Consider the following 27,193-nt stretch of genomic DNA (forward strand, 5'->3'; position numbering starts at 1 on the left):
TCACCTTTCCATGTTTCAGGTTTGCTGGAACAACAGAACTATTGACCTTGAAACCTCTCCTCCTCGTGCAACAGCACAGAAATAAACAATCTGCCAGTGCTGTATTCCTGCATATCAGTGCAACAATTTGCCTTTTACGTCTATCATTGCTTAAAACGATCCGCCCATGGCATTTCAGGTCATTTGTCCCACAGTAATATTTATGCATCTAATCCGAACTTTTAACTACACTGGTTATCAGATACGAGTAAACTGACTCTTCGATCTAGGAGAAAACAGGTTCATCTAGTCGGTTGTGTAAATAAAGCCAGAACTTTTGTACTGCATACAAAAGCAGCTTGTAATTTAGAAGCCATTCGCAGGAATCGGCAACAGGCTCGCAAGGAGGAACAGTCCAAAACCAGTAGCTACAAAATTTGCCAGAATCAGTGACTTTAAGCAGTAGTGCAGAATACATTATCAATGTTTAAAGATTTCCAGCAGTTGGTGTTTTCAGGCACCTTAAAAATCTCCCCATCTACCATATCGTAACATTTTTGAAGTTTGAGTTCAAAGAAGTTTCAAAGCACATGCAGCAGTATGGAGATATTTACCCATGTTTGCATGCATCAGCAAAATAACACAACGGACAAGAATTGCAACTGCATTAACTCTAAAGTTACCTCGCATTTCTTTTCTCCACATCAGAGCAACCAATGCTGTTTCTATAAATCGTATCAGCCAGATGAACAAGGTATCTACAGAAGTTTTCTAGCTGAGAAATAGTCTTGTCTCCTTTTAGATTAGCAAACCACTGCTTAGGAAAGCAAGCAATTACCTAGAGATAACAGGAAAAAGTTAGTTAAACACAACGTAGCAAAAATTTAAAAGCTATCTAACTTGATTTGTGAAGTCTGCCAGGTTTGTGTATTTAAAAAAACATGATCTATTTTTCACTGACATTACAACTTTGAGATATCAAAACCAACGTTTCATAAACCTCAACTTTTAACTACATTCTTCCTTCCTTCAGGTGAAACCAGTGAATTACAAGTGATTTTAAACATTGTTTGATTTTACTTACACTTTGAGCTTTCTTAATGCTGTCCTCTCCGTACTCAGAATTTTGAAATGCCATAAGAATATATCTGTTTAGCAGACCATCTATCGACAGTTCCTGGAGAGTTTTGTTTGAAAGGATTCCATACCACTGGAGAAAGTTTCCTAATAACTGAAAATACAACACAGGGAAAATAAGTATTTAAAAATGCACTTGAAACCAGGGAGTTGATCAAACACTCTAGAGCCTCTTCAAATGCAACAGCACGGCCAAGGTAAGCAGTGGAAATACGCCTTCTGTTAGCTTCAAAACTATCCAGAATCCATAAAGTACCAGCCTAGAGTGTTACGAATTCTCATACAACCACCACCACCACCTCAACTTTGCTGATGTTTTGCACAAGAAATCAGAAAAAAAAAAGAATTGAAGTCTTAAGCCATCTTGTTCTCAAAAACTGATGTCAATGTCAAGCCAAGCGAGGCCTAGGATATGCCATAGGGGGGCAAATTCATAGCCCCACTGTCAGTGAAGTCCCCAGCTATGCTGTCAGCATACCCTTATTTCCACAGCACAGTGACACAAGAGATACGGAAAGTGTCACAGGGGAGTGCTGGCTAAGCCAACTGTACAGCTGTTATACCCCACTGGTGTATGGCCTGCGGAGAATCGCTGCCAGCCTCGTACAGACGCAGCCTACAGTTTACTGTTGAGGCAGATCATCAGGAAACAGTAAATGAGTACTTGCCTCCCAGCTTCTATTTCTCCTTGCCTGTGATGCTATAACTGACTTGCTAGCGCAAGAGCGCTGTGTTTTTAATGCTTCCCTAAAAAAAAGCAACCAAAAACCAAACCACCAAAAAACCCCAGTGGCAACAGCATGTATACTTCTAAACTGCCCAGGCTCCAACAGACATTGCCAGAAGCGGGCAATTTCACTCTTAAGAGACGCAAGCCCTAAATAAGTGATCTGTTTCACTTTCAACTACAGTATTTTAATAAGTGAGCTGTGTGCATTTTTTCTCTAGACAGCATTTAAGAAGTTTCCTTTTATTTCAAAGTGAAAGAATTCAGTGCCAAATATTTTAAGTAAATGAAGCGATTGCAAACCTGTTCAGAATACAGTCTCCCTCATTGCTGCAATTTAAATAGAAAATTCCAGATAAGTGTTCTGCTTGTGTGATCACGGGGATCAGCAGTTCAGTCAACACTGGTCCCATACTTTTACTTTCCTGTTTAGTTGGGAGTTAATCTTCCTCACAGCCTTTTATTTCCGAAATAAACTACAACTGTCATAGCTTCTTACACACCTTTGCAAACTCTATATTGCACATTCCACATATGGACTTCTTTCACACGCTATCATTTAAATTAAACTGAGATTACAAATGCTCTTATACTTCACAAATAGCAGTGAGATTTCCTAAAGGGGCCAACTTGTTTTCACTAAGATTCTCACTATGTGTGTGTGTATATATATATATATATACACACATATATATAAAAAACACAAAGTAAGCTCTCTCATTCCCACATAGGTGAAATAAAAGCAGCCTCTTTTATTCTGACAAGCACAATGGCATTAAAAAAACTGGATTGAGTATGCTAAATAAACCCACAACGTACAAGTTAAAATGATGGTGGTTTCACTTGGCAATCTTTTGAAGAGGGCACAGTGCATTATCAAAGGTTAAGAATCCTAATTTAGAGTTCTTTCAAATGAAGTTAAAGCAATTTCCATATACCATTTTCCATGAATTTGAAGAAGATTTTATTGCTACACTGTCTAGACCAAAGATTTACCAGATGTATTTACTGACTTACCTTAACAGAGGACCAAAATTGACGTTGGAAAAACAAATATGGACCAGAGTTCTTGTTTTCTAAGATGCTGGAAAGTAAGAGATTTCTTTAATGAGCAACCAAGACCACCTCTGTCTGGAGTTTGCTGGCTTCCTCCTTCCCACACACAGTTCATTTCTATAACTATTCCCTTCCATCCTGCTTGTCTTTGCTAAATCCTCACAGGACGATAACGAAAGATCTCCTGTCTCCAGCCAGTGAACCATACTGGGAAAAAAACCCTGTTAACTATGAAGCAGAAGACACCAACTTGCTAATAAAGGTCTAACACCATGGTTGAAAGCAAACTTACTTTTTTGGATATAAGGGCATGAATACATCATCATCTAGTGTTCTCCTCATTCTTAGCAACAATGCCTTTAAAAGCATCTGAAATAGATAAATTTTTTTTAAGCGTCCAAAGCACTGCTTAGTAATTAACTACTCAGAAATTCATTTTCAAAGCAAAAAAGAACATTTGTGACACTAACTGTAGAAGGCATACGTACTTAAGCACACATAGAAATAATGTCTTAGAGAAGCCTACAACAATTAACAGAGCTGAATTTTGAGGCTTTCAATAAAAACTGAAGGCAATGGAATTACTTTATGGTTAAGCTTGGCTACACAATTAGCTTCAGGGCTTTTGTCATTTTTAATCTTCTGCTAACTTCCCCATACATGCACACTTTGCCGTATCTCCCATTATTCTAAAGGCAGTGCATACATTGCATCAGCTATGGCATCCTGGACTAGCGATATTGGTTCTTGTATTCATAAAAGTTAAGTAAAACAATCACATTTCAAGGCAACACAGTTGAAAAGGTAACAAAGATCTGAAAAATAAATGCCTGACTATTTGTAGCTGACCCTTAAAGCAAAACTGCACACCAGCAAGTCTTAGTACATTTGGTACCTCTTTAGCATCTCTTTAGGGGACACTTCACCAAGTTCTCCTCCTAATTTATCACCATACTTGACTCTCCATAACTAGGCTGCAGAGCATCACATAATTGCAAAATTCTCCTTCTTGCTCCTCACTAAGCATGCTGTGTCTCCAGTATCATGTATTAAAAATACTAAAACTCCTTAACTTATGCAAGATATTTAACAAAACAACTTACTTCTGTATTTTTGTTTTCTGCATTCACCACTGAGGGATATCCATCTATTAGTTTCTGTACAATTGCTACCATTCTAGATGTTTGTGTTGTAGAAAAAGGATCCCATATATTTTCAGAAATCACTGTAAGAGATTAAAGAATTACTCCACTTTGCAAATGCTCAAATACAGGTACTAAGACAGTCAGTTAATAATTTACAAAACAGTGAAATCTGAAAGCACAAACAAGCATCAGCTTCCACACACCCCCCTTTCCCCCCATTTTCTTTCTAAGACTATACCTGTTAATTTAGGAAGAACAACTCTTTCTACAATGGTAGGCAACAGTGAAATATCAGCATCATCTTTCACTTGCTCCTGTTCTTCACAGCCATAAAACAGCAGTGACTCAAACCACAACATAGTCTCAAAATCTCGACACTTGCCCTAATAAAAAAAAAAAAAGAATTTATATTAGATTTCTAAGAGATTTAAAGTCAACACATTAAAAAAGTAACATATATGCAGGTATGATACACTCACAAAACACTACAAAACTACTTTAAAACAGTCTACCAAGTGTGCTAAGCAGGGAGGGGGAGCAGCAGTTGAGTGCAATGACTCAAAAAATCTCCTTTCTGTCTACATGTCAGATACTCACCTGCACTGGAAATAATAAAAAAAAAATCCCAAAAGACAGAGTGCCACAAGACAACTGTCTCTTAGTCTGGCACAAGGACAGGCAAATTACTTCACCCGCATTGGCTCCCCTACTTCTGAAGCAGCGATACAAATTCCTTCAGAAACACAGGCAAGCCTGATTCCTGAGAAGCAAAGAAGTCCTGCCTCTTTGCCTGGACACTACTAATCATAACATCATAGGTCAGATTAGTATCTATGGTCAACCCAACACAACCAAAACCTCAGAGAGGATGGGGAGCAAGGACAATTTTCCATAAATCAGCCAAATGAACCAATTCACTCTACAACCACACAATGACTAAATGTAAGGACAGTGAAAATGGTGGAAGTAAGACTGCTTTTTTTGGTAGCTGTTGCCCTACAGATTCTAACTTCTAATTACACCCGAGCCAAATAAAAGCCCACAGGTTAGGGTAAAAGCGAGAAGTATAGTTCATTTGGGCTGCATTACAAAACTGCTTTCTGGATTAAAAACCTCTTTTTATGAATGCCTTGTAACTTTTCTAACTTAACAAAATGCTGAACAGGACCAGTAACACAGAGTAGCGAAAACAATTAGATTTGAGAATTCCGTACCATGTTTCCAACTAACTAGAGCTTTGTTTTGTCAGACTGGGAACTCACATAGAAATAGCATGGGGAAACGGAGTATGTACACACACAGTTTTAAATTTAATCAGGACACCTTTCATAGATTTTTTTCCCTTGTTTATTCAAATTAAGTGCTCTGAATGCTCTCTAAAGATGACTCTTGCTTCCTTCCTCTGCAGTCAGAGCAGAGGCGACAGAAGATCCCCTTCTACAAATATTCTCTTAGTAGTTAAGAAAAAAAACCACACTTCTGAAAAAAGGAGAGATTCAGTCATTTGTGAAATAGGCTGACACATTAGCAGATGGTGCTGTAGATGAGCTAAGTTTTGAAATGGAAGATGACAATCTGCCTTATTAGCCTAGTTTCCTTAAAAAACAAAACAAACAAAAACAACAAACACACCCCAAAATCACCGAAGAAACAAAAAACCAAACCCCAACCAAGCTTATGCAATTGCACTAACTCTGTGCCTTGATCCACTCCCATTCCCCAGTAAAAGCCAACACGGCAGAAAAAACTAACTTCCTACTGGTACCCAGCTGCAGGAGGAAAACTGTACAAGAGCTGTCACTGGTAGGAAGAACAGAGCGGGAGTCAAAAGCTACCTGAACTGTTTGTCCTGATGGCTGCTCATGTCAGCACACATATGCAGGCTGGACAATGAATATGTGCCAGGGATACTGGGCAGCAACAATGCTGTCCTGCTTTTCCCACGTTCCCCACCAAACGACTGGGCAAAGCGTACTATGAGGAAGGCCTGGAAATTGCCAGCCAGAGTTCTACAGGGTATGAAGGTGTAGGTGAGAGAAAGATAGATGTATAACATAGAGACATAAGGTTGTAAGTCAACATAAGCGCAGTCATCTTAGTTCCACTTCTGAAGAAATAACATCTCTAGAATCACAATTTTCTCTTAAGTATTTAAAAACCTAAATGTATTCTTTAAGAAGTTGTTTGCCTTTTTGGTGTACACCACTCGTTGAGAAGGTACTGGCATGTGCTGAATTAAACTCTGGCCTGCTGGGAATGCACAGGGCATCAGCCCAGAAAAGCTTCACCCTAGGCGAGGTGCCCATTTTAAACTTCATGCCTAGAACACACATTTACGAGAAGCACACAAAGGTGCAATTTACTTTGCTCTGCGGAAGTGTGAAAGAACCACTACATAGAAGCTTACACAGATGTTGCTTGCAGAGGACCTTACCTCCAAAGGAGTCCAGATAAGCAGCTGAAGTCTGATTAAAGGGTTAAACAGCTTTGGTAAACAGAGACCAATATAAGCATCCTTATAAGAAGCAAAGTACTTTGAGCGCCAAGCTTCAAACTGTGACTTAATACAATCAATTGAGTAAAAGCTTTCCAAAACATCTTCAAAAACTTTGCTGGATTCTTTCAATATACGATCTGGTGGGGGAGAAAAAGAGTAGTAAGTTAATCACCTATTCTCTCTAATACTGCTTTCAAAATGGATTTTGATGCTCACTGGCATAAGCCATCTCCTATTAAAAAAACAAAAATGAGAAAACCATTATCTTTAGAAGTTCTGATACTTCTGCCTCAGATGAACAAAGCAATAAAAACATGAGCACGAGTACTCTCTGATATATTGTTTTATCACAGGTCTGTCTTTAAACATTTCATACAATGATTTTCAGTCACCTCACATTGGACTGGTGATGTATTGGGCTATATTTAATGAGGATCTAACTTCAAAGCTGGCCTTGCTCTGCATGGGAGTTGGGAACAGCTGATCTCCAGGTCCCTTCCAACCCACATTGTTCTACAACTTTGCTTATCCAACTGCAAGTACAGGAGGGCATCTCAGATAAGCCAACTGAACTGGCATTTCAGACAGAGCGGGTCCTGGCAGACACCGTGCCAAACTGCTGAGCATAACATGGCCGTTAGCACTGGCAACCATTACAATCCTCAGCATCTTCCTTACTTTTTTTTATTGCATTTACAGTACCAGTATTGTATGCAGTCCAAATCTCTTTATCTATATATTACTTTTCCTTCATCTTTTCTACTTCCCAGGATTAGTTTCATTTTAAGCAGTCATCTTTGCTGCCTCCACAGTTTTAAATGTTTGATTAGAGTAGTAACCCATACACAACAAACATAACTTGTACACACAGCAGGTAAAGACAGGGCTGAGGGAACATGAAATCATGTCATATAAACACGCTTTTCACACTGGTATCAAGAAGAGATGCTACAAATAAAGTTAGCAGGTCCAAAGTGCATCCCTCTGTCCCATATAGCTCACTGCTGATTCTGGACTAATATGAGAACAATGAATGATAAAAAGCTTTAGAAATACCATGCTTACTCAGAAAGTGATGAAACTCCTACGAAAGGCTTTTGTACACATCGAAGTGCCAAGTTACAAAGAGTAATTCAGCCACCCTGCATTTTTAATCTAGATCATTTAACTTCGCAAAGTTAATTATAGCACCTAACAACCCTAAACAGTTGCTCTGTTTATCAAAGCGCCCTCCCTGCATCCAAAATGTTGGTACACCAGACAGCAACTAAAGGTGTGGAAACTGGACTTCTGAAGGATCCAACTGCTGATTGCTGATCTGATTGCTTTTTTAATCTGTTCATACTTGGGTCTTCACAACCACCTACAGCAATGACTCTTGCATTTTTTTATTACACACTCTGTGGAAAGTGACTATCTTGTAATTTAATTTCATGCCCCATAGGTCTAATGCTGTGAGAAGTCAACATCGTTCTCCTAGCTGAAGGGTCCGAAACTGTTTAATCCCAACATCAGCAATTCTATATATGTGATCCTTTCTCTTCCCCGTCTCCACATTTCTTCTAATCTGATTAAATTCTCTTTAATCAGAGAGAATGATAATTGTACTCGTGTTCAAAAGAGAAGGTAACAGGATTACTACGGTGATCTACTTTCTTCACTACTGGTTTCACGGTGATCACTGCAACTGTTTGCCTTCTAACTGCTGCGGTAGAGATGACTGTTCCATCAAACTATTCATACTTCCCCTAATCTCAGGTTTCTTGCAGTTTTTCTTGTAAATTAAGCTAATGCTTTATTAATTACCATTTATTGCATAATTAGGGTTATGTATAAATGCATAACAACAGTTACTTTGAGCAAATAACCATAAAACTGCAGATGAATTTAAAGTCAATTCAGTACCACAGATCTTTCTGAAATGTTTGCATTCAACATTGTTTTCTGTCATCTGCAAAGTTTGCCAGGTTGTACCAAGAGTCCGCAAACGTTTTGTTGTTGCATTTCTAGATGCTTACACAGAACTCCAGAAAATACTTTCTACCAAGCAAAAAGTTTTCTAAAGGACTGAGGTTTTCAGAATTTCACATGTAAAACTAACAGGTATTTGAAGAATGATGAACCACATTACAAATTAGAAGGAAGACGTAGTATCCACTGAAGGTACAAAAGCTTACTGCTTGCCAGCAAAAGAACGGTTGAATTAAATAAAAAGAATCTCAATAAGGATGGGGTATTTGGTTAGCTGCAATCTGCACCACAGGTTGGCGAAAGAGACTGCTTTGGTCACATTGGTGATCCAGCAAGGAACAGTTCCTAATCTTTCACCGATATATGGTGAAATGTACTAACAGGGCTGCATTTGGGTATTTTTTTTCCTGCCAAACTTTCTGTATTTTGTTACATAGAGCTTCAGTAGCTCTTCTAACCTCGCTCCATGTTGAAGTTTGTAATATCTGTTGAAGTTTCCTCATCATCACTGGAAAGGCCTTCAAGGTGATCTGCCATCTTCCCAGTTTGTTCTCTTGCTTGTCTACGACGAGCTCTGCAAAGGATCAGCAGTATAAACATAACTATTACTTTTTTCCCCCCATACAATGAACAGACCCACCTAAACTTTTAATGCAAGAAAATACAGCTTGGGAAAAAAAACCCAACCCAAAATTTTCACTATGTCACCACCTCAAACATTCCATTACATTGCTGCCTCAAACAGTGGAAGGAAGAGAAACCAGCAGAGACCATAGAGCTACAGAATAGGTTTTCTATGCATTCTTTTATTGATTTTAAATCCGTATCATGTAACGGTGCCTTGGTTTTTTTTACTTACATTACTATGTCACACAGGACAACTGTATTCTCTACAAGCAGGCAAAGACTCCTAATAGACAAGAAATCTCAGTACTCTACCTTCTAGCCTCTCTCTCTGCAGTCCGACGCTTTACTTGTTCTTGATAGATCACTCTGTCTCGTCCAAAAGATTCAAGATTTGGTGCCATCAGTGCTTTATCTGTAAAATTACATTGATGAAAATTAAAATGCTTACCTACAATCATATAAATGTGTTGTAGGCAGTTTCATAAGAGCCTTTTACCTACTTCAAACTAAGTGTAATTTGAAGTAGAAAGTTGAAGTTTTCAAAAAGATGCACCCAGAAGCCTGCATCCGCAAGCACAGAGGTTAAAAGAGGAACTAGTGGAGTTCGGAAAAATCTCCACTTAAATGTGAACAAGTTTTCACTATACTTCACTCTTGTCCCTCTCACAACAGTGCCCAACCTTACAGAAGTCAACGGTTTTAACAGAAATTGCTTATGTTGAATGTTCTAAAGCAAAAACTGCTCCTTATATGAACACATTCACCATGTATCTTTTGAAAAGAAAACGAACAAGAAGAAAGGCAGAGAGGAGTGACCAGAGCAGGATTATATGATATTTCAGGTTGTAGTCAGTGTTTTCTAAGTTTATGTGCTTTTGATTGCCTGAAGTTTAGAACACATCAAAATCTACAGGAAAAAAAAAAAAATCAATCATCTTCCCTCCTCTTTTTAAGCTGCAATTCATTATAGATGTTCCTGATAACAGAAAACAACACAGCTAACCAGTGAAGCTGATCAGCAACCAGGAGGCAGACCCAAGGGTGTTTCCAGTTCATCCTTTTCAGGTAAATTTTTAAAAGTGGACTGAATGTTAGCCAGTTCTCAAGTCCACCCGCTAAAATATAAACGTCAAAATTTTAACAAAAGCCTACCCAAATTTCAGGAGTAAATGTACATGTTCTAACTAAATCTATTCATAAATCCATCATTGAAAATATTAATGATGATCTATGTCAGTATTCCAATTCTATACCAGAACTACTAAGAGCCTTAACATACAGATGAAGCCATCATTTGCCCAATTCTTTAAAATGTTACTTGAAGCTGAGCAACTTGTCTTTACACAGAAGTAAAGCAAAACTTGGCAGACAAACTTAAATTCACTTCTAGCCCTTTAGCGTTCTGACAATGTATGAAGAAAAGCAGATTGTCTATGTCCGCAACACATGTCAAATCAAAGGCTGGCATCAATTCCTAGTTTCCTGTGATAATTTGAGGGACAGATCTGAACTATTTCTTGACACAGTTAAATTAATTTTCAAGACTCCAAGACACCAAGATCTCTCTTTAAAACCCAGCCTTGACAATGACAACTACTCCCACCCCGCCATTAAATTCAAGTCTAAAATAATCCATCTTAAGCTTCTTTTAGGAAATATGTTCCTAGTACATTAGGTTTCTAGTTCTCACAACAGCATTTTCACAGTAAAACTGCAAGGTCTACATGTGTTGCCTGGGACTCCAAATAAAGTCCTGAAGGGAATATGTATGCTAACCACTCCATAAAGGGATGACCAACTCTGATGCCCTAATGCTTTATCACCCTCAGTAAGTTCTAACAATATTAACAAAATGCCATCTATGGACACACTGTGGCAGAATAGGAAATGGCTTTTATTATAGGATTTTAGGTCAGCAATAGGACAGACAAGCAAGCCATTTTTAAAAATGGGAAGCTCTCCAAAGCAAAAATACAACTACTGTTGATATATTTTACCCATCATTTAATATGCTGAATAAAACCTCCTCCAAGGAGCGCATATTTCCATCCAAGTTCACATTTATACTCTTGTGGAGCTTTACATACTGAAGAGTAACGACCACAAGAAAACTCAACGAGAATCCCCCATCCACACACTCACAGTAAACAGGTATTTTAACTGGCTAATTTTAAGCTGTATTTCTTATAGGGTCACTCTGTATTAGTCTGATTTTTAACGATGGCACCAGTCTCTTCCAGTTCTTTAGCTTTAGCTTTACCAGTTAAGTGTCTGAAATGAAATACTTATGCTGCCTACAAAACAGACCATTAGATAGAGGTCAACGTTAGCCCAGTGCTTCATGGCTTTCTGTACAGAGTTAACTGTAGATGTTACAGGAAATTTACAGATTCAAGGAGGTTTTTTTAAAAAAAAAAAGTCCTGACATAAGAGGAGGATCAGGAGTCACATGCTACCACTGCCACCATGCATTCATTTTCAGTGCTAGTAAAGAGAAAATATAGTTAAGAGCAACAGAAAGGACAGATGAAGTCAGAGTTAGAGTGGCTTTGTGTTTAAAACAAAACACATTAGAGAACTTATTTAAACTTGTTTCTACCTGTCTCAAGAGCAAGGATAAACTTTAAGGCAGTCACACTTTAAACATTTACATTTAAATTAAGCCATGCTAAGTAAACAAGGTTGTTTAATGAATAATAAAAACCTTCAAGATGGACTGACTTGAATGGCTTGAAAACTCCGAAGATTCATCTTTAATATCATCTTGTCGTCTTTGGACAAGGCGGGAAGCTCGCTGTTTGTACAGCTGGTGCATTGCGGATTCAAGTTCGTTAATCAGAGGCACCTGTAAAAATACAACACACTACGTAATATCGAATTCTTCAGGTGCTTAGCTTCTGGGGTACCATACTATTCCGAAGCATAATGCTGGCACTGTATTTCTAGCAGACAAACTGTTTCTTTTTACCCATTTGTGTCATTTGGACCAGCAAACATTTCAACATGAAGAAAATGCATGCATTTAACAACGTTGACAGCTTTCAACCATAACAATAGCACTCTGAAAGTAACTTCTGTTGATGGAATGAGCCTACACAGTAAGATAACATTTCACACTCTCTAGAATGGTTATTTCAGGTACTCATTTTCTCTACCAAGTGCATTACATATCGTGTTACAGTGCTTACAATTCTCAGACCTCATTGTTTCCTCTCTATCTTTAAACAAGAATGTAGTGGTATTATATACTTTAATGAGAAAATACCTGACTCTATACAGTGAAAAAACCAAGCATGAGTCTAACCTCCTGAAGCCAGCAGGTATTGTTTTGTTGTAACTTTTATTAGTATATGCTGAAGTATTATTACTGAAATGCAATAAAACACTGCACAAGGGTGTTACGCCAACAGGTAATTCAAATCAGTAAAGCGTTCCTCTAGCCTATCATTAAAATTGTACAATTCTTGAGAGTTATGAATTAAGTATAACCTTTGCATGATACAGACTTAAGCTGGGTCAGACCTGCCACTTTTTTTTAAGTGGACTAAATTTCAGTAGTAACTATATCAAAAATAGATGAACAACTACAGATTTCCTGGCATTAAAAAGATCCCCTGCTCACTTTTGCCAAAATTCGTTTTCTGGGACAAGTTAAAATTAGATTATTATAAGTATTCAAATGCAAACCAGTACTTTTCACAATCTTAATTTGGAAAGGCAAGTTCTTTTGCTAGGAGCACTTAAGCCATGTCCTCCTTACCTCCGAGACATATGCTTAGTCCACAGTCTTCCAGCTTTTTAGCTCAAATATTTCCTTGCTGCCTACCATCCAGGATTAAGTTTTTTTCAGAACAAAAGAATCAGAAATTGTTTCCTGATGTAATTTAGAATGTGACTCAGCAGCTATTAAAGAACCTCCTCCAGTAAAACATAAGATTATAGCTACAGGGCCATTTCAGCTATCTAAGAATGACACACACACCAGAGGAAATACTAAAAGGAAAGGAGTATTAGCTCTCTGTGGTATAAACTGGGCTACGGGGATTAAAATGAAAGCAACTCTGCACCAACTCAAAATATGTACATCTTTCTTTTGGAGAAAAGAGAGTAGAGAGAAACAGGAAGAGGAAATATCCCAGCACTGAAAATGTATATTTGGAATTTAAGACAATTTTGAAAACAGAAATAATAATTAAATACTAGTTTTACTAAAGTTTACCATAGAAAATATAGCTTCTTTTCTTAAGCATATAATAGGAATTCTAAAATTGAAAAGTTAAATGAGAATTTTTCAAAGCATCCCTGGAGGTTCTTTCTATAGTTGCCTCAGGATGCCCCAGCTATATATTCAGATATATGAATCCACTCAAAATATTTCCCATTCAAAACACAAGGGACTTAGAAGCCACTATTCTTCTATAATCAACACTGTGGTTGATGAGTGACTGACAATGTCACCAACTACTATGAAGTTACAGCCCTCATTCACTGTGTTTTGTTTAGTCAATACCCTTAATTCAGTGTCTCGTGTTTTTTTTTTTTTTTCTTATTTCACTGGAAACAGTATAAGAGGAAAAGTGGAAAGCTCCCTGAACATTTAGATGACACACATAATTTTAACTTAAAGTCTCCCGCTCTGACACACACAGTGTGTTTTGATAATTTGCTTTTGCAAGTAACATAACAGTTCATCTAACTGTGCTGTCAAAGATATGCTTGGAACAGTTTAATCTTTCTGTATCCCTTGCATATTCCTACACTCAAAATGTAAAGACACCATTACCACTTTCTAGCCTTCTCGGAAAGCATAATTTTGACAGTAATTACTTGTGAAGGAAGTCAAGCAAGCATCTTCTGCTCCACTGGCTTTATCATTTTTTTGGGGGAAAAAAACCCCCAAACATCAGAGGATTTGACATTCCCATTGCTTATTTCTAAAATTCGCATAATAGCTGCCTCCTTATGCTCTCCGCTGCACCTTACCAATAAGCAAAGTCTTTCTAACATTCAAAATCTCTTCAAAACAATACAAACAAAATGGTTTTGCTTGATTAGGGGTCGCAAAGGGTTAAGCATGGTGAATAGGTGCAGAAATAAGATGGTAGGGGGAAGAAAGTCTAATTTATGATGATGTTTTTTGTTCTCCGGAACTACGTCAATAGACATACAAGAGAACTCTAGGGGAACGGACTCTTTAGGAGTGGACAAGTGTACTGTGAACCCATTGCTGCTTCTTCAGCAGACCACTTTCTCATTCAGACCAGTACCAATGTGAATTTGGCTAATCACCATGACTAGTCCTAACAAAATAGAGAAAGCATCAAAGCATCATATTTGAGAGGACAGGGAGGGACCTAGCTTTGTACGTATTTAGGATATGTGCTCATATATGTATGTGTGTATATATATACACACACAGTATTTTTATTACACACAGGGATACACATTTTATATGCTTATGTATATTATAATCAGGCCAACCACATACATTATATATTATAAACACACACGCTTTAAATATGAAGTAGTCAGGTTCTACAAAAGTGCTGAAGGTAATTTATTTCTACATTCAAAAGATAAGAATTTACTATCCTGCTGCATTTCATTATTTCATTTATATAAAAACTGATACTGATTTTATTACTTTATTTTGTCCCCTCCCCCCACCTCCTTTTTAGAAAACCTTGTGGTGTCCTGAATTTAATCTGATAGTACTTTTGTCATGCTGAAAGCACTGAATTCCAAAACAGATTATCTGGCCAAAGAACTGAGGAATATATAGGACACTGATATCATAATAAATGAAACGCTCCTGTTAAACTGACCACGTCACCTCCTAATTTTGCAACTCATTGTCCATACAGGTACTGCAGCAGCCTCCAACTGAAAACAGCAAAACTCTATGAATGCCCCTAAGAAGCATGAGATGACAAAAATCACACCTTAGAAGTTCAATGTACTGGCATTGCAGATGGGGTATGGGGAAGGTGGGAAGGTGTTCAAGTGTAGAATCCTTAGAAGACCAACTACCAGGAAAGCAAAGGTATATTTTAAGAAAGCAACTTTAACAAGCCTGTTTATTAAATTATCATCAGTTAATTTGCTGTATAGCAGCTGGAATTGATTTATTTTTATTTACTAGTTTAACTAGATGGATCGATAAACTTCCTACAAACTAAACTGAGATTGTTACACTATTACCTGGTTTACACAAAATCTGGGAGACTAAAAGACTTGGCTTATACTCAGAATGATGCATTCTAAAACAATTTGTTTAAAGCAAATATTTGAACAAGACAGCATGGGCTATCATGCTTAGTTATCACAAAACAAATTTAACAAGAGGTCTTTAGAAAGGAAATGCTGAACAGATACAGGCATTTAACTTGTCTTCCGAAATACAAGTTTATCTCAGAGAAAGAATATACAAAGTTATCTTTAAGTGGGAATTTAGGCATATGGGCAACCAGCACTGACAGAGCCCCAAAGGAAAGTACCTTTACTACCCCTCAACAGCTAATGCCAATACAGACTCAGGAACACTGCTTCTTCAGTGAACAGTATCTATTGTAACTGATGAATTAGTTGGGTGAATTAACTGGTCCACGCTTCCTGGGTTTGTTCACAACATAGCTATTCTTTGACTTACAGGGCTGAAGATGGGACTCTCCCAATACCACTAATGCTGGACAATTAATAACTAACCAATTAGCAACCGGAATGCGTTTATATTCCTCTCCCACACCTAACAAGCTAGGTAAGCAGTAGCTTCAACTACTCAAGTAATTCTGACAGCTAATGTATTAAGAATATATCATTGTATGCAAGTCAGAAGACAACAAAGAAATAGCCTATGTACTGCTAACAATTTTACAGCTCCTGCGTATGTCTAATATATATATATATGAAAAATACATATATATTCAGGAGCTCCTCTTATATTTACAGCAAAGTAAGTAATTAAAGCATAATGAATAACATAAGAAAGAAAGACTAAGTTTCCAAATTAGACATATACAAAAGTATCACACTAGATGAAAGAAGCATATTTTTAAGTTTGGGTGTCTTAAGACAGCTCACTAGTTTTAAAACTTTTCTCCTTCAGACTCTAAAGCAATACCAAGTATGTGAAACTGCCTGGCAGGAGGAAGTTTATAACAACACACAAAATACAAGTCTTCGTTACTGTGTTCATAAAGCATTCCAGAAACTAGCAATGTTGTAATTCAGCCCTTATTTTTGTTAACCTCATATCCAACGCAAGTAAAAAGCAGCATCTGAGTAAAGTTGAAATGCGAGAATATCTACAAAATCCTAAAGACACACAATCTCAAAGTGGTTTTAGGCAATCTGAAGTCAGTGATCTCTAACACTGTGAAAGAGGTGTCTGATAACCAACTTAGCATGATGAAAAGTTATCTTTTCAACCCTTGAATAACCAAACCTTTGGAAGAATATGTTCTCAGGGGACTTTTTTCAAAAACAGAGGGAGATGTGGTGTTTGGCATGTATTAAGAGTCCCTACTTTTTTTTTTTTTTTTGTGAAAAAAGATGAATGTTTTTGCATCCTTACCTTTTCACTGAAACACTCAAGCAAGTCTTGGACATACCCTCGCATTTCTTGCAAAAACTTATACTGTTCACCAATACCCCCAGAAGACCCTTCTAATCTTTCAATTGCCTTGGTAGAGTCCTCTCGGCTTTGCTGATGTTTCTCATATTGCTGCCGATTAGCTTTGTGCAATTCTTTCATAGAGTCCAACCTGAAGGGCAATGGATAAATAGCAAATTTACATCCAAAACTCTGTATATTTCAGACCATTGAGATATTAAACAGACAGTGCAAGTACCAAGTCTATATATGGGAAATACTGCAAAGACATATTCTCTAACTTTCATTTGTCCCTTTCTTCCCTGCCTACATAAATAGCAAGGCTGGTGGTTTAAATTAATTTGCTAGACTATGCTGAGTGCATTGCACTGCCCACTCCCACAAATTTTTACAGGAGTTGATAGCGCTTAGCATAGCACAAAGCTGGCCCTGAAGTAGAACAGGGAGGGAAAGGTTTTGGGGTGGGGAAGGGCAGGGAGAACTATAGCTTATACAAAGCAGTGTTATTCCTCTACTAACTTGATTCACTGTCAAAGGCTGTAACACTACAAGGGGCATACAAACCAATTTTGAAGACATGTAAAGTGCAAGCGGTTCATTACAAATGATTTCTCACTGCAATTGGGTTGTTCATTCAGTAGGACCTTTTGCGTACCTGACAAGCAGATTACAGTGTTTAAACCAAAAAAACCAAACAACCCTGTATACACTAAAATCTAAATTCTTTAGCTACTGAAGGGGAAAAATCTGATTCACAGTTTAAAAGAATGCAACGTGACAAGCTAAACACCTCACTGGCCTTTCAATTCTTGACTATAAGACTGTGCAGTGTCCAGAAGATGCAACTCAGACCTGTCTTCAACAAGATCAATGGCCTCATATTTAAAGCTTCACTTCCAGGGAAGCAATCCAAGGAGATTTTCGAACAAAGTGCCAACGTCATCTTCACTTTGAGCTTTTTTTTTTGTTTGCCTTTTTATTTTTTTTAATGGATGTGCCAGTCAGTACTTTTCCAGCGATGAAACTCTGTGTTTGCTCACCGAGACTAAAAGACGCCTGAGGAACAGAAAGCTAGGGGACAGGTCTTTAAGTCTAAAAAGATGGTCTGTCCTACCTGTCTTTAAGCTGTTTCTTTACCAAATCAATAGTAACAGGAGTCATCTCATTACTGGGAGTTTTGAAAGGAACTGTATTATCTGTTTTTTGAGACTTGGTTTCTGATGATCCATACGCAGCATAAGTGTATGGAATGCCATACGACGAACCATAAGACAGTGTCTGGTAAGTGTTCTGGTAGTACAGATTATTCACTTCAGCAGGCTGACTTGGTTGAACCTAATAACAGAAGAAATGCAGTTGTACTACATTAGACTTTAAAGAAGGGAGAAACTTATTTTCTTTCACATCTCAAATGTTATAAAATGAAAAATGTAGGTGGGCACATTTACAAAATGTAATTATCAAGTGTAGAACTTTCATCACCTAGGGTGGAAGAAAAATTCCCTCATAAACACCTTATTAAATGGACAAACTCTTAGTATCATTACAATAATAAATATTTATACTTGTAACAAGTTACTAAAGGACAATTTTAACCAGCCTGTAACTCCTATAATAACCAAGTGTTTAGGACTATACTAGATTTTGCTAAGACTATTTAATAGAATGACGTAGGTTCTTCAAGTCAGTGTTTGGCTGCAATTTTGCTAATTTTTTTTTAAAAAAAATCCCTATCATCTTCAACTGAGTGACAAATTCACTATGAATGCACAGACAACGTATGATACAACCTGCTGCAAATTCCAACTCTATGCTGCAACACAAGATACAGAAAGAACAGAGAAACACACTGTTTACAGACTCTGCAAACCCAGTGATAAACAAGGAGAGATCTCTTCTAGGTGGCATTATTCTAGCTGTGTTTTAGGCTGCAAATAAATGCTGATTAACAGCACCACAAACAGCCTTCTCTAAACTACCCAAGTTTGTAACGGATTTACCCCATATATGCAGAAACAAACCAAAGAGTTCACAACTAAATACATGCCTGAGGTATGTTGATTCCTTTCCGTATCTGTTCTTGCTCCCACCTACTGAGTTCTTCATCTTGCTCCCCTGCCACCAGTGCTTCATCATCGCTTCCCTCAATACCTTAATACGAGTGAAACAGACAGATAACAAGGAGAAGATAATGTATTCATAGTAAGGGCCATGAGTTCAAAAACCTGAGAGACCATGCTTCTGCACGAACATCTCAGTGCATCCTCCTTTCCTCTTCACAAGGAATTAAGGATGCTAGCCTATAAATTATTATCATCAAAGTTCCACTTAAAGAAACCCAACGGGTGAATTTGCAATTAACTGCCAGTAAAACCCTCTAACGTTCAAATCCTATATATCTTACTAATTCCCTTTTTCCAAAAAAGTTATTTCATCCGCTTGTCAGCAAGAAGAATGCTATATGGAAGAACTAGTGTTTTTCTTTTCACAACTATATACTTCCTAAAAACCAAAATACGGAAACAATACTAACTGATCCTTAGCATAAGTTTCTACCAGACTCAGTAGAGTTCCATGCTTCTAAGCACAGGAACATAGTTTGTGCTCAAAATTTTGTAGAGATTCCTTTATGCAGTACTTCTCCTTAGAAATGGAATACAACTCCAGATTCATGCCTGTTTGAAAAAAACGCGCTGTTTAAAAAATGTCAAATGGGAGCACTTGCAGTGAAAACAGTGAAAATCTTTATCAGTTGTCCTTCTAAAAAGGTTTTACCTATTTCCTCAGCAATCTTTTGCCTTTGGGATTTTTCCTTCACTGTAAAAACTATCCTCCTCTTCTCGTCATCATCTTCATCATCACTGGCATCATTTTCATCTTCTCGAACAAGGCGGCCTTTACCTGGTTCACTGTCAACGGGAGTAAAGTCTCCGAGTTCACGAGCCATTTGACGCTTTTTCCTAGCGGCATGAATAAAAGCAGCATCTGGAATTTCTCCTAGAGACAGACGTTTGCACCGTTAAACAACCACTGCAACGAAACAGGTATTACGACTTCTTATTACTCATCTTTGCCACCCTACCACATCATCTTTGCAAACAGAAAAAAATGAGAGGGGAAAAAAAAAAATCCATACTCACAGAAACATTTGCAAGCAACTCACAAGCTGCACATGCAAACTTTCTGACCAGAAACCCTCAAGGCTGGCATCTTTCCCAAAAAGCCTGGCTCTGCTTCCAGCAGCTCATGTGCCGTAAAAGCAGGAGCTTGGTGTTCCTATGGGAAATATTCCTAAAGAACAGGAAGCCCTTGACAGGAGCTGACTATTGTAAAGGGATGAAGGAAACAAGATTCTTGACTCTGTCACTTCCCATCCTGATATTGCTCCCAACTCTTCTTATTTCGGGGGAACAAAAAACACTGGCCATTTCAAAATATGATGGCAGCTCAGAGATTAAGAGGACACTAAACCAGACAAATCTAATATGAAAAGACTATACAATCAAAGGGAAACAAGAAAAGCTGACCTAATTAAAAAAATCTAAAACCTCTAGCACAAAATTAATGCAACTTACATAAGTCATAAAGAACAGTCTCCAAAAATAAATTTTTTGAAACGTGAATAATTTTTACCACACCTTTGATTAGGCACGCACAAAAGGTTAAATTTCAGATTCTCTTTATGCTTGACATGAGATACTCTAGTCAAGCCAGCAATATCTTTAGAGATGCAACAACGTACATATCGCACCACTTTGCGATTATCCCTAAAAGTAAAAATTATTTGGGAGTCAACTAGGAAGTTCTTTTTCCATTTAAATATGGCCAAGACTGTGGACCCAGGACATCAACCTTCTATTTGGGGAGCAGGCTACCATGATTTAGCTAACAATTTGTAAACTAGTTTCAAAAATACTTTCTCAGACTGATTTCTTTGGCCGCAGGGCCTGACTAGAACATCATTAGGCAAAACGAGATAGGAAAACATTTGAGATATCTTGCAGACCTGTAACTGAGACATCTGAACTAAAGAAAGAATTTTAATTGAAAGCAGTTAAAATCCGTTTCAAGTCACCTATTCCAAATCTAGATTTTCTTAACAGTTTTGTCAAGGAATTTGAGAGACAAATTCCTGCTCTGAGATCAAGATGAAGCATTCTACAGTAAAACATTTTCTCTCATAAGGCTTGTAAAATTGAACAGCTTTGGGAAGTAGCAGTTTCCTGAATTCTCAGATACTGGATATAATGCTGGAAAGTATTTCCTCATCTCTCAAACACATCAGTCTGCTGTAAACGCTGGCTAAAGCATTTGTTAACATATCAGACACATTACAATAACCAACCTGGGCGGAGAACATTCAGTGATGACAGAGCACTTGAAAAAGCCCCACCAGCTTTTGGTTTTTCTTCTTCCTTCTCGCTTTCAACTTCCATTTCTTCTTCACCATGCTCACTGTTTGCAGTCCCATCTTCTTGACCTATATCCTTAATCTGTCCTGTCTTTTCTAGTGGTGGTTCGACTGGTGAGACAACAAAGCCCATGTTTTACTCTTTTTATAAAGACCACCTGGAAGTATTTTTTTAAGGTCTAACCACCAAAAGTAAAAATCAAATAAAAAAGTTAAATGATAATTTTGTTGTCTGAGATCTAGTAAAACATGCCTTCCTAGCTGTGATTAAGTCACTGACATCCCCTCAAAATAAAATTTGACAAAGCAGACACCCCAACCACCTCTAAACATTCTACATATTGCCAAGTATTAAAAAAACATGAGGGAACTCAATAATTAAGATCAGACGTGCAGCCTTCACACAGCCTCTTACACATGTATTTAGAAAGCACTGTTTGTGTTACAGCAAGTCTTTCCACAAGAACACACTCATTTCCAAAGAGCCGTTTCATTTTCCTCTTGGGCTGCGTGCAACATTACCCTACATTAGCTAGGTAACATACAGATACAGGCAGCAGGTATAAATATTACGTAAAAAACATGTTAAATCCAGCTATCCAATCCAAGTCGCACATATCTGAGTTTGCAGACTTCAGCATTTTTTTAGAGAATCCAGACTACTGACTCAGTAGCAGCTACGAGGTCTTTGCATTATAACCAAACCAACTACAGAGACTGCAAAACAGATAAAGAGAAAATAAGCACACACTAGCCATGTGCAAAATGCAATTTTTTTAAGGATCTTTGTGGCAGAAGCAAGAATTCACATCCAGGTTTCCACAGTTCACCTGAACATTAGCCACAGAAATGATAATTCCTGGTTTTGCTTATGCCCCATACCCCTGCATAAGCAACTTAGAGATTCTAATAAGAAAGAATCTGTGGGGTTTTTAAATGCAGAAAAGCCTTTTTAGAAGACTAATTTAATTGACTTTAAAAAGGGCAATTTTCTGCATGGGACCATGTTCGGCTTCAGCATATTTAAATATTGCAATATTTAGATCATAAGCCTGTCAGCTTGTGCTCATAGTGTTATAGGTTATTACTCTACAGAAAAACCTAGCTGGAAAAAGAATCAATATGCTTCCCAAAAACCAACAGCAGAAGTGCAATGAAATTGACATCCCAGGCCCTATTCCCCAAGCTCTGGAGGACCGTACATTGTTAGAAGATCCTTCTGCTCCAACACTTTCATCCTGTCATCTTAATCATCAAGTCTACTCTAAGGTCCAAGTCCTGAAACAAGCAGCTGTTGAGTAATTTACTTAATAACAGAGAACATCACTCTGCTCACCCCAAAAATCTTTCTTTTCAAGATGATGCATTACGAGGACACATCCTGTCAGATAAGCTCCAGACACAGTTAGTTCTAAACTAATTTAATTCCTTCCTAATTCTGTAGGAAGAAACTCATCTGACAAACATAGCTGAAACAGAAACTACTGAGGTCTACTGACAACAGTACATGTAGCTGAGAAATTTCATCCTTCTACATTAATTTCCCCATAAGAATCAAAGAACTCTACTAGCTTCAGAACAGCGTTTGTAAGTTTCAAATGAACATATTTAATGCATGCTTTACTTCACTTCCAAATGCTAAATCTTCTAAAAAGACTAAGAATTCACCTTGAAAACAAGTAATTTGTATTTACAATACTTCATCTTTCCCATTACAAAAGTTAGTCAGTTTTGCACTTACCGTCTGTTGGAGAATTGACCTCTGTTCTAACTTTTGATTTTTCGAGATCTTCTTTGTATTCTTTCTTCAATTGTTTTACAATCTTTTTGCTGTAACTTGATTTCTTCACTTTAAAAACTTCTTCAGTTTCTTTAAAAAAAGAAGTTGGAAAACATTACGTTAGACCTACAAAGAAGTATACTTACCTATTAAATGGCTTAATTTTGTACTTAGAACTTAATAAATGCCACTAACAACATAATTTAATGTGACTTTACATTTGCACAGTTGCAACAAAACCAGTCCCATATCCTTGCATGTGGACTCACATCTACTGGGCCTTTTTCACATCTACTGGGCCTTTTTGTAGTCATTTTCAAGTGTATTCATCCCACTCACAGCACAGTCAGAGAAAAGCAAGGCAGAAGTTCCACGAAAGGGTACACACACAATCTGACTGTTGTAATCTTTTTTTGGGTCAACAGTCTTTTCACAGCAACACATACGCACAGCTAATGAGTACGGGAATGGCTGGTTTTGGTTGTACTACCAGTTTGAATGCCTGCAGCACTACCACCTACCAAAAGGCATGCAAAAAGTTCAAGAACTAAACAGCACAGAAAAAACCCAAATAATTAAAGTTTAATGTAGGAAATCCAAAAGTGCTTAGATTTAAGTCTATGCTGTAATTCCACATGTCCAGTATTTCTATCGAGATTTCAAATCACTAAGTCTTAGAATCCAAATTCCAGCGATTACAGGAGAATTCCTTCTAAGAAAATTCAAAATGCATACTAACTCTCCTGCTGACAAAAGCTATCACAAAAATAAGCTCCTCATTTTGATTCACCCTGAACCTCTCAGATGCAAACAACTCTGGAGTTTGAGTGGGTTTTGATTGTTTTTTGGTAATTTTTAATATGTAATAACTGTTGTCCATAATCAGATTCTCTGAGTGTGAATGGACCAATTCATAAGCACAGTACCTGCTGGAATCCAGCAGAATTATTAGCTGAGGCACTGTACAAACACAACTATGCTATTTTTCCAAAAGCCGAGGTCCAGAAACTGCTCAACCACTTCTACTATTTGTGATGGTTAATCTAATGAACCTGGCAGACAGCTGGATGAACTAACTCTGCAACAAAACACCCACGGCTTCATACGCAGCTTGCTCGGACAACGGGCAGCCCAACGTGACCTGCGAACGCCAGAACGAACTGGACACAAAGCCGCTGGAAAGATGCTCCTCAACCAGCGCTGCTGGTGCTGGGGGGAGGCAGGGGGGCTGCGCAGCCGCTGGGCCTAGCACCCGCTGCCTCACAGACCCAGCTCAGGCTAAAGCCCGCGCCCTGACCAGCAACCCACCCAGCTGCGGCGAGCGCAACACGCGTGGGTGCAACAGTCGGCCAGGCCCGCAGTACAGAAGCAGGGGCGATCTACCCCGTTAGACCTTACTCAAACCGGCGGGGCGATTCAAACCCCCTCTTAGGCGACCCCTCATCACCCCCATGTCACACGGGGCGGCCCGACCGCCATTAAAAATACACAACACAAGGCCCCCGGCTCTCTCGCGGTGGGGGGCTGGGGGGTGCGCAGACGACGGTGGGAGGCCCGCTGCAAGCCCCCCAGCTCCGGGTCCCCTCCCGCCCCAGCAGGCGGAGGCCAAAGGCCGGGCAGCCCGCCGCCTCACCCTCCTCCTCGTCCTGGAAGCTGAGCAGGCTGGCCCGCGGCACCTCTTTGTTCTCCCGCGGCCGCTTCTTCTCCTTGGGGCGCCCGGACCCCGGCAGCCCGTTGCCCTGCTGCTGCGGCGGCGGCGGCGGGGGCAGGAAGGCGGGGGCCGGCAGAGGCCCCAGGCCTGGCCTGTCGCCTCCCACCAAGCCCAGCCCCAAGCCTAGAGCCGCGCCGTAGCCCGCGGCGCAGGCGAAGGCCGCGGGGCTACCGGGCAGGGCGAGGGGCACGCAGCCGGCGGGCAGCGGCAGGAGCCCGGCGCCCGCCGCCAGCGCCATGGAGGCCTCGCCGGGCCCTTCCCCCGCCGCCCCGGCCACTGGCTCCTGAGGCGGCTCCTCGTCTCGCTCCTCGTCCTCCTCCTCCGAGTCGTTCCGCTTCCGCACGTTCACCCTCCGCGCCTTGCGGAACATCCCGCCGAGCACCGGACCCCCGCACCGCTCCGCTCCAGCACCGCTACCCGCTCCCGCCGCCACCCCACGCCGCGGCCCAGGCCCGGCTCCCAGAGCATGATAACCGCCGCGCCGGCGGCCACAGCGCCCCCTGCCGCCCGCCGCCCATCGCCGCCCGCCCTCCAGCGGCGAACGGCCGCCCGACCATAGAGAGCCGGCGGGGACGGAGGGTAGAGCGTGCGCGGCGAGGAGCGTAGAGAGCCGGGGATAGAGCGGCCCACCTCGCCGCCCGCCCCTTTCCTTTCCCAGCGGCCGACGCCGCCACCATCTTGTGTGGAGAAAGGGGCGGGAGCCCCCGTGGCAGCGCGCCATTGCAGGGAGGGGTCGAGGCGGGGGGTCGGGGGTTGGCCAGTGTCCCCCCAACCCGGCGTCGGGGGCGCCGATCCTCGGCCTTCCCATGCCTATCCCCGCCCCGCCAGGCCCGATTTCCGCAACGAGCTTGGGGACTGCGGCGGCGTGTGCCTGGGGAGGATGCGGGTGCCCGGGCTCCCTACTGCCCCTGTCCTCGTCTCCTCAGCGGCCAGGGCCGGGCCTCGCTCTCCAGCGCTGCACGGCCTCTGCCTCCCTGAGGAAATACTGGCCTCTGGCTCGGAGTTGGGGGCGGGGAGGGCAGGGAATAATGCGGCGGTCGTCTTCGCTAGGGCGAAATAGCATCATTTTTCATGTGCAGGGCCCTATGGGGTTCGGTTTCATCCTCAGAAGCCGCTCCAGCCAGCCGTGGTGGCCACCATGTTGCCTAAAACGAAAAGCGCAAGTTTGGTGGTAGATGCCAAAATATCGCTGGACTCATTAAAGACGGGCTCTTCTCGTACAGCTGTTGGGGACTGGAAGGACCTCCTTCCGGCCTTCCCGCCGTAGCAGGAGGGACAGACTCCCTTGCGGCCCGTCCTTGCCAGCCGCCTTGGGAACCTGCCTAGCAGGAGGTGCAGCAAGTGCAAAGACATGTAGAAAGCATTTCATTACCTTGGTGCTGTTCTCAGTCCGTACTGACTCCCCAAAGTCACACCAGAATTAGTAATAGGAAGGAAAACTGTAATTTTACAGCTCGGATCTCCATTTTTTTCTGATGTGAAAAAATCGCCTCGGTTTGCATTGATTGGCACGTCCAGTAATCGTGCATCAGGGTTAAAAGACTGGCAACTACATACAGGTTGAACCTGATATGTGCAGAATGAAACCATTGTAAAATGTGTTCATCTGATTCGTGTCAATATGGAACAATGCTGGAGTCACACGGTGAAGTGTGACCCTCTAGCATTTGACCGTTCTGTTTGTGCTTGTGTAACCGAGAGGCCGTTCAGTGTTCAATTGAATTGTTAACTGTCTTAATGGTTGGGATGTTGATTGACAATTTGTGTAGTTAATTGTTAAGAAAGAATTTTAGTTAGGAGTAGAAACTAACACTTGAGAATTTTAACAAGATAATAAATAATGCTTAGGCCAGACAAGACGGCATTAGCAATGAATGCTTCACTGTCAAGAGGCCTCCTAAAAGGATACAACTCAGTAACTTCAAGGACTAACAGTGGAAACATCTTGCTACAAAGGAGAGAAAGAAGATAAGGGAAGGCCACAAATCAGCCAGCAGTGATAACAGGGAACTTCTTGGCTCAGGAGGCGCTGAAGCATGAAAACTGGGGGAAAGGTAATTTCGGCAGGGGGAGATTGCGACCACCGACCCAATTCAGGACCAAAAAGACTTGCCCCCCCACACCTGTAAAGAGCATGCGTGCTCATCTACATGGCAAGCGTGGCTAATTTAAATACGGCTGACCAACGGCAAGTGGAATGCTTATCACTGACCAAAGAGTGTAAACTTAGGCGTGTTTTTACTAATTGTTATTAATTAAGTAACTGAATATAAACCCTGTAGTATCGTATGACGGTATGCACGTTAGGCGGAAGGATCCCCCGTGCATCCAGCGCTGCTTGCTTGTCTCTATTCAATAAATTGTACACTTTGATTGAAATTCCTTTGAAGGCTAAATTAATCATAACACCATTGTGTATATAAATATTAACTGCTATAAAGAAATGGTCAAATGCCATAGGGTGTTGACTGTGGTTAAGTGTGAGTGTGTTACACTGGGATTTAAAACATGCACAAAAGCACATAGTTATTTCTGCAGAG

At 40.1% G+C, this 27,193-nt stretch overlaps 1 protein-coding gene across 2 annotated transcripts in view; it reads right to left on the reverse strand.

Annotated features, from left to right (window-relative positions):
• The window catches only part of PAXBP1 (PAX3 and PAX7 binding protein 1), a 28,140-nt gene extending 3,012 nt beyond the window's left edge, over positions 1–25,128 (reverse strand). The window contains exons 1-17 of one of the 2 annotated variants that reach the window (XM_064470843.1): positions 24,576–25,127; positions 22,904–23,032; positions 21,097–21,273; positions 19,527–19,748; positions 18,799–18,902; positions 17,866–18,086; positions 16,713–16,902; positions 11,861–11,984; positions 9,452–9,551; positions 8,971–9,086; positions 6,479–6,678; positions 4,283–4,427; positions 4,003–4,124; positions 3,192–3,268; positions 2,861–2,927; positions 1,064–1,210; positions 663–817 (exon numbers count right to left, since the gene is read on the reverse strand). In XM_064470843.1, the coding sequence (XP_064326913.1) occupies positions 663–817; positions 1,064–1,210; positions 2,861–2,927; positions 3,192–3,268; positions 4,003–4,124; positions 4,283–4,427; positions 6,479–6,678; positions 8,971–9,086; positions 9,452–9,551; positions 11,861–11,984; positions 16,713–16,902; positions 17,866–18,086; positions 18,799–18,902; positions 19,527–19,748; positions 21,097–21,273; positions 22,904–23,032; positions 24,576–25,023 (2,744 nt within the window). In that variant the 5' untranslated portion in view covers positions 25,024–25,127. Of the gene's footprint in view, positions 1–662; positions 818–1,063; positions 1,211–2,860; positions 2,928–3,191; positions 3,269–4,002; positions 4,125–4,282; positions 4,428–6,478; positions 6,679–8,970; positions 9,087–9,451; positions 9,552–11,860; positions 11,985–16,712; positions 16,903–17,865; positions 18,087–18,798; positions 18,903–19,526; positions 19,749–21,096; positions 21,274–22,903; positions 23,033–24,575 lie in introns of those variants that run through there. The other variant, XM_064470851.1, reaches the window with a different exon arrangement.
• Between the last annotated feature and the right edge of the window lie 2,065 nt (positions 25,129–27,193).

Source organism: Phalacrocorax carbo, chromosome 1, assembly GCF_963921805.1.
Source record: "Phalacrocorax carbo chromosome 1, bPhaCar2.1, whole genome shotgun sequence".
Classification (NCBI taxonomy): domain Eukaryota; kingdom Metazoa; phylum Chordata; class Aves; order Suliformes; family Phalacrocoracidae; genus Phalacrocorax; species Phalacrocorax carbo.